Source organism: Sinocyclocheilus anshuiensis, unplaced genomic scaffold (genome assembly GCF_001515605.1).
Source record: "Sinocyclocheilus anshuiensis isolate Anshui unplaced genomic scaffold, SAMN03320099.WGS_v1.1 scaffold1462, whole genome shotgun sequence".
Taxonomy (NCBI): domain Eukaryota; kingdom Metazoa; phylum Chordata; class Actinopteri; order Cypriniformes; family Cyprinidae; genus Sinocyclocheilus; species Sinocyclocheilus anshuiensis.
Genome location: NW_015558644.1, coordinates 663 through 11,563, shown reverse-complemented (window position 1 = coordinate 11,563; position 10,901 = coordinate 663). Strand labels below are relative to the sequence as shown.

General features: G+C 38.3%; 1 protein-coding gene and 1 non-coding gene across 2 annotated transcripts; one reads left to right on the top strand and one right to left on the bottom strand.

Annotated features, from left to right (window-relative positions):
• Positions 1-566: 566 nt before the first annotated feature.
• Positions 567-639, bottom strand: trnaa-agc (transfer RNA alanine (anticodon AGC)). The gene has a single exon. It is a non-coding gene; the product is annotated as a tRNA-Ala (tRNA).
• An 83-nt stretch (positions 640-722) lies between these two features.
• Positions 723-10,296, top strand: LOC107680904 (bromodomain-containing protein 8-like; the record flags this gene model as incomplete). Its single annotated transcript, XM_016476977.1, has 13 exons — positions 723-784; positions 1,220-1,316; positions 1,782-1,851; positions 1,943-1,992; positions 2,353-2,475; positions 2,553-2,633; positions 3,300-3,364; positions 3,629-3,771; positions 5,062-5,253; positions 6,249-6,351; positions 7,077-7,202; positions 9,218-9,402; positions 9,805-10,296. Coding segments are annotated over exons 1-13 (1,746 nt in total), but the record flags the coding sequence as incomplete, so codon positions are not given.
• Positions 10,297-10,901: the final 605 nt, after the last annotated feature.

The following is a 10,901-nucleotide window of genomic DNA, read 5'->3' as shown; positions in this document are numbered from 1 at the left end:
CTAAATGTAAAATATTCTGACAAGAGTTTATTCAGTGGCGCCACAAACAGCGACAACGCGATCACAGTAGTCCGATTCCAAAACTCACGACTCTTATCTTTTTAGCTAATCAAAAACATGCAGCGCAACCCATATACATTTCAAATGCATTTATATGTTGTAGATAATAGTAGTCCGATTATTGAACTAATGACTCTTATGAGCCGGCTCTTTTTTGGTGGATCAATCGTACTGGCCCAGGAAAGTCCGATTCCAGAACGAATGATTCTAACGAGTCGGTTCTTTTAAGTGAATCCAACACATATAGCATACTTCACTGCGTACTACTCTTTCTGCCATGCTAAATATATGACAACGTGTATTTAATGACGCGCATAATTATTTTTATCAGATTCCCAATACCTATTATAGAGCAACTATCTAATGTTTCATTATTAAAATATCTATAAGGAACTGTAAACTATAAGGGAAATGCAACCATTGCGGTATTTAGTAGTCTCGATCATCTCATCTTGTGTGTTTTCAGTGTTGTACCTAATTTAAGTTACCTAAATGAGTAGCATAATTGGAGGATGCGGGCATCGATCCCGCTACCTCTCGCATGCTAAGCGAGCGCTCTACCATCTGAGCTAATCCCCCTCTGACAGAATTGTTGTCGGAAAGTTTTTGTGCAACAGCTCATAGCGTTCCTATGGGTGTTACACTACAATAGTACCGGCGGAAGTGAGTAGAACCAGCCGCGCGGCCGGTTTCATATAGGCGAAAATGTCGACCAGGGTGGGAAGTAAGTGTTATTTTATTTCCTAAACAGAGTCACAATACAGTCTAAAATCAAAACGCTTTGTAAATGGGATTCTGGAGCATTTTAAGCTATGTAAATAGAGCAGCTAATGCTCTTAGTAACGCGGGGGTGAGCAATTTAGTTGCTGCGCTAGTTGGCTTCATGAAAACAAAGACGATCAATGTTTACATTGTCAACACACATTTCTCTCTGTTCTTGAACAAAATTTGCTATTTTACGTTCTGTGTATGTAATATAAATAATTTTCTTTGTGGTATGAATGGTGCATGTTGTTTTAAATAAGTCCCTAAGGTCACACTGCATTATGATCAGCCTTTTTTTTTATCTCAACATAATTTCCCCCCACAATTTTGTCATGAATTGCATTAAATACAACTTCAAATAAAACTTCTATTTTGAACACAACTGTTATTGTAGAACACAAGATGCTGTCTCTGGGTCCGACTGAACCCTGGTCAGTTCGGGAGAAACTCTGTCTCGCGTCCTCAGTGATGAGAAGCGGAGATCAGAACTGGTAAGAATAAATAATTTACCCTCATGATCTTAGAACTGTATTAAGAGTGTAGCATGTTAAATAATGCAGAGCTTTACCACGCAGCAGTGTCTGTATTGTAGCTTTTCCTAATATATGAGGGCATTGTTAATCACCCTTAAACGTGGATTTAAAGCGGCCTTCGTTTACAGAGGATTGTGGCAGTTGACAGATGCAGAATGACAGAAATGTATAGATAGATAGATATTAATTTCACATCATGACTTTTATGTTTTTCAAAATCCTAAAACGTTGTTTTTATTTCCAAGTTTAGAGTTTGAATCTAAGAACAAAGATCACTGGAGTACATTTTACAAGAAAATACTATTTCAGTTTTTTTACTTAAAAATTTTACATTAAATTCAATGTGTTACTCTTCAGTGTATGTAAGTATTTATAAAGGGTTACTGTTAAATGTGTATGATACACTGTTATATTTTTTGTCAGGGTGTCTGTAAGCAGAGCCATCAAGCCATTCTCAGAACCTGGACGACCCCCAGACTGGTTCTCCCAGAAGGTAATTTAAATGAGTGACTGTGAGTGATTTTATTAGTATTAGTGATTTGCTAATAGATTTTTGTTTTAACATGTCAATATGACCACTGCAGCATTGTGCCTCCCAATATTCTGAGCTGCTGGAAACCACAGAGGCCCCAAAGTAAGTAATTCTCTCTCTCTTGTTCTTAAAACATTTGTGCTGAGCATCTTTATTAAATATTGCCATTGTTCTTGCAAAACCCTAAAGAGAAAAATTTTACGATCCTCAAATAATCTGGTCTGAGTAGACAATGAAAAATAATAATCAGCATAGAAGTTGTACTTTATATTTGTGCATGTAAAGCAGTAAATATGTGAAAAAAGCATTTTATGATTTTTGCACAGTGTTTGTGTAATTAGATTCTGGCTATTATCTTAGCCAGTTAGCATGTTGTAGTAGTATTGTTATCATGGCAACCTAAACCATCTCAGTGTATGTTCACAAGTTCACTGGTAAGTTTGACATGTGCACTCCCTGCAGACGTAAACGGGGTGAGAAAGGGGAGGTGGTCGAGACCATTGAGGACGTGATTGTGCGTAGATTGACGTCAGAGAGGATCGAGGAACTCAAGAGGCTGATCAAAGACACACAGGATAAATACAGGTACATCTCCACCTACTTCTCCCTCTCCCTGTCTGTATCTGTCACACATATGTGATAAATGTGTTCTTTCCCTTCAGGAAACTGAAGAAAGAGGTGGATTTGATCCAGGCAGGTCATATGGACCCTAAACTGGAGGAGCTGTGGGCAGATATAGAGCTGTAAGACAGTTCTCTACCGTTTTTCTGTCATGTTATTGGCCTTTCTTTTTCTGACATGTCTCCCAATATAATGTAGTTTTAACCACTCTTGTAGTGATTTCACTTAACAAGCATTATTTCACATTAGGTTAAACCCTCTGAGAAATGGTGGTAATCGTATAAAAATATTTTTATGAAATGCACCATATTTCTTTTTATTTATATATATATATACTATGTATTTTGAGAGGATTTCATAGTATTAAACAATATTCATCTCTAAATTATGCACCATGTACTTATGTTAAGTAATACAAATATTATAAAAATACATATTATTCAGTTTTTTTTTTTTTATGAATGTTTTATATTCCTCATATATATGTCGTATATATATATGTGTGTGTGTGTGTGTTTTCAGACATAATTACTTTTATTAGCTGTTGCATTTGGATATATATTTAGATATCAGTGACTGTTACTGACGACTGTCAACTTTTTTTAATGTTAATTAAATAAAAAATTAAAGTTGTCAGTTTTTGCATTATGATTAGTCAAACCTGAACACAGACAAAACATTTTATTACTCATAATCTTCCAAACATATTTCAAACATAAACATTTTGTAAAAAACCTGCCATTGTGTATGTGTCATTATAAGATTGTGTGTGTTCTCATGCTTGTCAGAAAGAGGAAGCAGGAAGAAGAGGAGGCTGAGCAGAAGAAGAGGGCGACTGAGGCAGCATATCAGGGTGAGATTTACATTCACTCGGCACTTTCAAAAGTTAATGCCTCCACAAAAGAAACAAATTTTTAAAATTATATAAACTTAACAGTCTAACATATTGCTGATGTACTTGCAAATAATATTAGTTTAACATGCATCTTATTGCAAATATATTATATTTTAAATACTAGAAAATTTCTGTTTTTATTACTTTGGGCTTATTTCTGGCAGTGAAATGTTTATTTTGCATAATGATGAACTTATTGAATTTTTTTCTCTTTCTTTCCAGTTCGCCAGGCAGTTAAAAACACACCAAAGAGAGTTCCCTGCGTGACTGTACGTTCTCCACCCATTGCTAGTTCTGCCTGCATGGATGTCTCGCAGCCAGACACATTGCAGCCAATGACGGACGAATCATGTGCCAGTCCCACGGTGAATTCCTGCCTCTTTTTTTATTACCATTTAAACTTAAAGTAGAGACCTGCGCGGGATGGATTTTTCAGTCCCGCAGCCACAAGATTCTGTCCCGCGCCCGCCCGCTCCCGCAGAAATATGTTATCTTGTCCGTCTCCCGCCCGCGACATTCATGTTTTGTCCCGCTCCTGCCCGCAAAAGCACGCATAAAAGTAATCTATATAGATTTTTTTCAGTACATCGAAGAAATTTACATGAAATGGTTCTGTAACATCTCCTAAGCTCTATAGCATCCCAGCATAAACGATCCCGATAAAATATTTGTCATTTACGCTAAGCATCAACATTCACAAACCACTTATTTTTAACAGAAAAGCAGGCATCGGCTGCTGCGTGCATGGTTTGGCATGTCAGAATGCCAGCAAACAGCGCTCCCTTGATTATCACTAAAAGCTGACATCTCAGTTCATTGCGATCTCATAAAGCTCTGTTATAACACAATGAATATATGCACAATTAATCTTTCACAGTGTCTACACTTCGTGTGTTAAAATGGGAGGATTCGTGAGCATGCAATTTCAGCACTGCGGTGAGTGGATTCTAACTAACTTAATCACCTCTGATACATTCACAAACCACTGTTATTTTTAACAGAAAAGCAAGCATGGGCTGCTGCGTGCATGGTTTGGCAAGGCAGAATGCGAGCAGCGCTTTCTTTATTATCACTAAAAGCTGACATCTCAGTTAAACGCGATCTCATAAAGCTCTGTTATAACACATTAAATATATGCACAATTAATCTTTCACAGTGTCTACACTTCGTGTGTTAAAATGGGAGGATTCGTGAGCATGCAATTTCAGCACTGCGGTGAGTGGATTCTAACTAACTTAATCACCTCTGATTGGCCATTGCGTTCCAGAAATCAACAGCTATGTCTGTGATTGGCTACATTGCGCAATGCTTTAAACACGTGTTATAAATAGAAACTCTACCTAGCTTCTGCATGTTAATAATTTTAATGTTAATGTTAGTAGTTCTTTTTGCTTTTGTGCAACAGATAAATAACAATTTATGTTTTTAGACATTTTATGTTTAGATATTTCTATTTTGTGGGAGTCCCGTGAATCATTTTATTCTCCCGCATCCCGCACACACACGATGTCTTCCCGCCCGCACCCGCACTCGCCCATCAAGAGTTGTCCCACGCCGCACCCTGTTGCACTGGGTCCCGCGGTACTCCCACGGGAGTGCAGGTCTCTAACTTAAAGCCGACTCTAAGAAGTAAAACTCATGATTTCTCCGTGTAGGCTCAAGGATTGACCGTCGTCATGCCTGTGTCAGAGGTCACGGGTCCAGGGCCTAAAGAATCAGGTCTGGGCCCTCTGGTAGATGACTCCCCGCAGAAGAAGCACCTTGCCCCGAAAGCCACACCACCTCCCTCCCCACTGCTGTCTGAACTGCTGAAGAAAGGCAGTCTCATCGCTGCCAGCTCTAGACTGGTGAGTGGAGGATACTTTAAAGTATTCAAAATTTAAGCCTTTGGCTTTAAGGGGCATGTTACAGCAAACAGGATTTTGCCTGTGTAATGTCCCAGACCCATTTTCCATTTCTCAACCCTACATTCACGTCTACTTTATATTGTCCTATAAATAAAGTCACCAGAACCCAGAACGATTTCATGGTAGTCAACATACTCTAACATTCACAATGTAAAGCTCCCTCTTCAGGCTAGCCCATTTATACTAATTAAACTGCAAATATGGACAATCAGAAATTATGATATTGACATCACAAAGATTAGCACATTAACATTTAACAACAAAGATTTGCATTGAGTATTCGGCATTTTAACAAGGGCCAAGGTTTTAGTACTCATTTCACGTGCAAAAATGTTAAACCAATCAAAATATATTAAAAGTTTTAGGGGCTATTTACACCACTTTTTTTACATTGTGCTATGCTGCTTTTCAATTGTTTTTCTATGTAAACATTCACTAGACAGTATTTTGTGTGATTCCTTTGCCCTGCGTTTATGTGAACAGCATTTTTAGAGGTGCTGTGACAAAACCGCTTGTTTACCAATATGAGGCAGAAAGCAGGTCGTATAGTGATGTTTTAGTATTATGTATGTACTGTTATAGATTTTCATATTTTTATATGAATATATTTTTGTATTATGTTTTCATTTTAATTTTGTAGTAATGTTCTTATGCTCTTTTCTCATATTTATTAGTTGTTTTATTAGTATTTTTCTCATATTAATTAGGCAAGATTTAGAATTTTCATGTAAGGTTTTTCATTTAATATGTATTTTTTGTTTTATTTCAGCTTAATTTCAATTAACAAAAATGTTTTACAAATAGTGTTCGTTTTAGTTAACGATAATAACCCAGTGTAGATTACAAACGAACCTATGATTGTTTTTGGTGCAAGAAACCTTGACTATCATTAAAAGTGGAGATAAAATTGTTCTGGGTGTGTATGTACCGGGCAGGTGGTTGAAGGGGACGTGGCCACTGGTTTGAGTAATGGATCTCATGGAGTTGAGCTTCACACTGCTGCAACCGCTCTGCCTGCTAATCAAGACATTACAGCCGGTAAACACAGACACTCTTCTTTCTGTTTGTTTTAAATGTGTGCTTTGAATGTCTTCTTTTCAATGTTAAAGGTCCCATGACATGCTGCTTTTTGGATGCTTTTATATAGGCCTAAGTGGTCCCTAGTACTGTATCTGAAGTCTCTTTCCCGAAATTCAGCCTTGGTGCAGAATTTCAGCCACTACGAGCCAGTCCCACAATGAGCTTTCCTTAGGACGTGCCATTTCTGTGTCTGTAGCTTTAAATGCTAATGAGGAGGAGAGAGGCGGGGCAACTGCCATGCTTCGCTCGTTTGCAAGCCATGATGTCTCTCGAGGAAAAAAAAATATTGCGCTCGCCTCGCACGGTAGTAGCTCATTTTCTCATGGGCGGAAGGCAAAGCAGGATACCCAGGGCTCGGTTTACACCTATCGCCATTTCTAGCCACTGGGGGACCATAGGCAGGCTAGGGGAACTCATATTAATGTTAAAAACCTCATAAAGTGAAATTTTCATGCCATGGGACCTTTAAACATTTTCTGTCATTGAACAAACTGAATTTTGAGTTATGCTGTTTGCTTTGGTTTGGCTATTCTTTTGCATTTTTACCATGCGTCCTGCATGCAACTTTTAGATTTCCTGCTCTCTGTATTACATTTATTACGGTGTAGTTTGATTATTGTGAGAGTAGCTGTGTGCTTTAGTGTGTGTGTTTGTAGCGCTATATGTGTGTCTCTCTGTGTCAGATGCTCCTACGTTATCTCGTCTGTTGGAGAGTGCCACCCCAGTGCAGCAACCTGTCAGTGCTGATCCCCCTAAGCCCCCCACAGTGGTCCCCCCAGCCCCGGACCACCTCTCTGTGCCCAAAACAGGTCTCTGATCTCTGTTTTCCTCCCTTCAGCACTCTCTGTAGAACGGTCAGTAGGGCTGTCAAAATGTCTGAAAAACTAAATTCGAATTTTGTACTGAAATTGAATTATATTCGAATTTAAAATGCATAATTTCAGTTAGGGTGAAGAAAAGCTTTTGGCTTCTCTCCTGAGGCCACAAGAGGGCGCATCGATCAAAATATTACTAATGCACGTTTATTCAGTAAGATAACATGACTATCTGTGAAAAAAGTGCATAATGTTTATAAACCATATATAATTAATTAAGTTGCTTAAACAACTATAAACAAAACAGCATCATGTATGTATGCATAGTTTAATACAAAGGGCAGAAAGCCAATCACACAGAGTACATTTTTCATTTAAAAACATGAGATGCAGTGGTATGGGGAAAAAACCCGCCATAAAGTCTCAATATATGTTTTTTTCTAAGTTAAACTTGCATTAATTTTACATGGCTTTCTAAACATGCGGCTCGTTTGTGCGAGACTCAAGTGCAACGCTGATAGATGTCCTTCTAGAAAATGCGCGAAATATGCGTTCTGTGTAAACGGCTTGGTTTCAGTTTTGACGTAAACAAGATCTTCTCCGCATTGATGTTCTCTTTTTCCGCAATATTTTTAATGAACAACGCAGCAGCGCCGCATCTAGTGGCTTCAACTGGATAGGCTAACAAAAACATTATAATGCAACTACACTTACATAGTCATCGCATCTCGTGCGCCACTCATAAGGCTGCAACGTTTTTGCATTCGAATGTGGATTTTTATTTTAAATTGAATGAATACTCGAAATTCGAAAAAAAATTTGACAGCCCTAACGGTCAGTTTGTTTTTGCTCAGGCAGTCTGTTTGTGTCATGTGATGTGTAGTTCATCCCATCATCTTCATCCAATCACAAATCACTCAGACTGCACTGACAGCGCTAGAGTTCTTGGATTATATTTTAGAATAACAGTTAATACAAACAAAGTTTGTGGTCAGCAAGATTTTTTTTTTAATGTTATGAAAGAAGTCTCTTATGCTCACCAATGCTGCATTTATTTAATCAAAATGCAAAAAGAAAAAGTAATGCTGTGAAACTTCATCACAATTTAAAACGGTTTTCCATGTTATTATAATTTTAAATGTAATTTATTCCTTTGATGCAAAGCTGAATTTTCAGCATCATTACTCCAGTCTTCAGTGTCACATGATCCTTCAGAACTCATTCTAATATTCTGATTTGCTGCTCAAGAAGCATTTCTTATGATCCATGTTCATATTAAAGTTATATATTATTTTGTCTTCTTTTTTTTCAGGATTCTTTGATAAATAAAATGTAAAAAAATAAAATAAAATAAACAGCATTCATTTGAAATAGAAATCTTTTGTTACATTATAAATGTATTTGTCACTCTTGATCAATGTAATGCATCTTTGCTAAATAAAAGTAATAATTTCTTTCAAAGAAAAGGCACTGACCACAAAGGCCAAATTCAGCCTTTAAAGGGTTCACCAAAAAATGAAAGTTCTATCATCATTTACTCCCTCCAGTTTTTCCAAAGCTGTATGAGTTATTTTCTTCTATTGAATTCAAAAGAAATATTTTGTGGAATGTTGGTAACCAAACAGTTAACAGTAGCCATTGACTTCCATACTATTTTTTTCCATACTATGCAAATCAATGGCAGTCAAACAGTTGATGGTGGACATTCACCTCCATAGTATTTTTTTTTCAATACTGTGGAAGTCAGTGGCTTACCGTAAACTGTTTGGTTACCAACATTCTTCAAAATATCTTCTTTTGTGTTCAACAGAAGAAAGAAACTTATACTGGTTTGGATCAAGGGTAAGGGTGAGTAAACAATGACAGAACTTTAATTTTTGTGTTAACCATCCCTTTAAAAACATTGTGTTATTTTCTCTTAAAAAGAGTCATCACTTCTTCAGAGCACTTATGAAAGAGATGAACCATAGTAAGAGTACTCTAAGCGATGTGTTTCTTGTTGTGTGTAGGAGCTGCAGCCGTTGCTGAAGGTTCTGGAGCAGAAGCAGTAATGGCAGGGTCGTCCACGCCGGTGGAGGTGGAGGGGAAAGAGGCAGAGCTGGTGGAGGAGGACACGGTGGTGTCTGTGTCATACATGGGACATGAACTGGACTTGGAGACAGTGGGAGACATCATTGCAATCATAGAGGAGAAGGTATACACACACAGACACGCATACAACCACCTGTGGACAGTTGTGATGATGCGATTGGTTGCTACTTCGTGTAGTGTTAAAGGGATAGTTCACTCAAAATGGAAAATTCTGTCCTCATTTACTTACCCTCTAGTTGTTCCAAACCTGTATGAGTTTCTTTCTTCTGTTGAGCACAAAAGAAGATATTTTGCTAATTAAACAGTTGACGGTAGCCATTTACTTCCATAGTATGGAAAAAAAATGCCATGAACATCAGTGGGTTCCATTTGACTCTCTGACCCACCAAACGCTTTCATGATTCCCGCCGTTTTTTTAATAAACTCTTAAAACAGAAAATAGTTCAAAAGCTTTTCCTTTCTGTTGCCAAATCTGAAATGAAGTATTCAAATACTTCTGTCTCAGGTGGACGATCCCGTGGAGGCTTTGGACGCAGCCGCGGTGGAGGCGGCTCTCTCTCTCTGTGAGGACCCAGCGGTCGGGGGCCACCCCATCACCAGCCCTTGGGAGGCACAGACCTTTAAGGCAGCTGAACCAGAGCCCATCGTCCAGCAGAGTCCTGCCCCAGCGGTCACGCAGAGCTGCCCTGACCCCGCGGGTGTGCAGGGAGAAATGGAGGTTCTGGTAGAGGAGGCTACAGAAGCCGAAGCGGTTGACGAAGTGACGGGGGACACTGTGGTGCCTGCCGCCCCTGACACAGAGCAGAGCCAGGACTCTGAGGTTAAGACGGAGGGCGAGAGGCAAGGAGAGGGAGAAGGAGGGATGGAGGAAACGCAGCAGGAGAACAGAACCCCGAGTCCAGCCGTGAAGTGTGAGGGGGAAGACTGGGTTCAGCCAGAGACCGTGACACCATGTCTGGACTCAGAGGATAGCTCAGCCTCGGCAAAAGACACAAAGGTTTCAGCTAAGAGTTATTTTAAATTGTAATAATATTTCACAATCTTAACATGTTTTCATGTCATATGTTTGGGAAAAAAAGTTTTTTAGCTTAGTCCACTATGAATCACTTATGATTATATCGTCAGATAAAAGCATAAAATGTTAAAAGGAAATGTCTTTTTGTAGAAAGTGAATGAGCAAAGACAGATGACCTCAAAAAATGACAAAAAGCACAATAAAAGTTTGTAAAGTCTATAAGACACATGCACAAGTATTATGAAGTCATAAAATAGTTTTAAATGAGTGAAAGACCAAAATGTAAGTTATTTACTAAAAATTATACCTTTGGCTGAAATCCTGAATCTCATTTGCATTCAAATATGGTATGACAATACACATTGCCACAGATTTGGGCATCAAACCTGGTCTGAAGTGTCTTGACATGCTATATTTAAATGGCTGTGAATGCAAATGAGATTTGAGCCGAATGGGAAGAAAACGATTCAGTAACAAAATAAATGAGACATTCTGCAAAAATCTACTTTTTTTCTGTAGAAGATCAAGAGTCAAATAATTAGGATGAAGACATCATAGCAGAATTTTCAATTTTGGGTAAACTACAC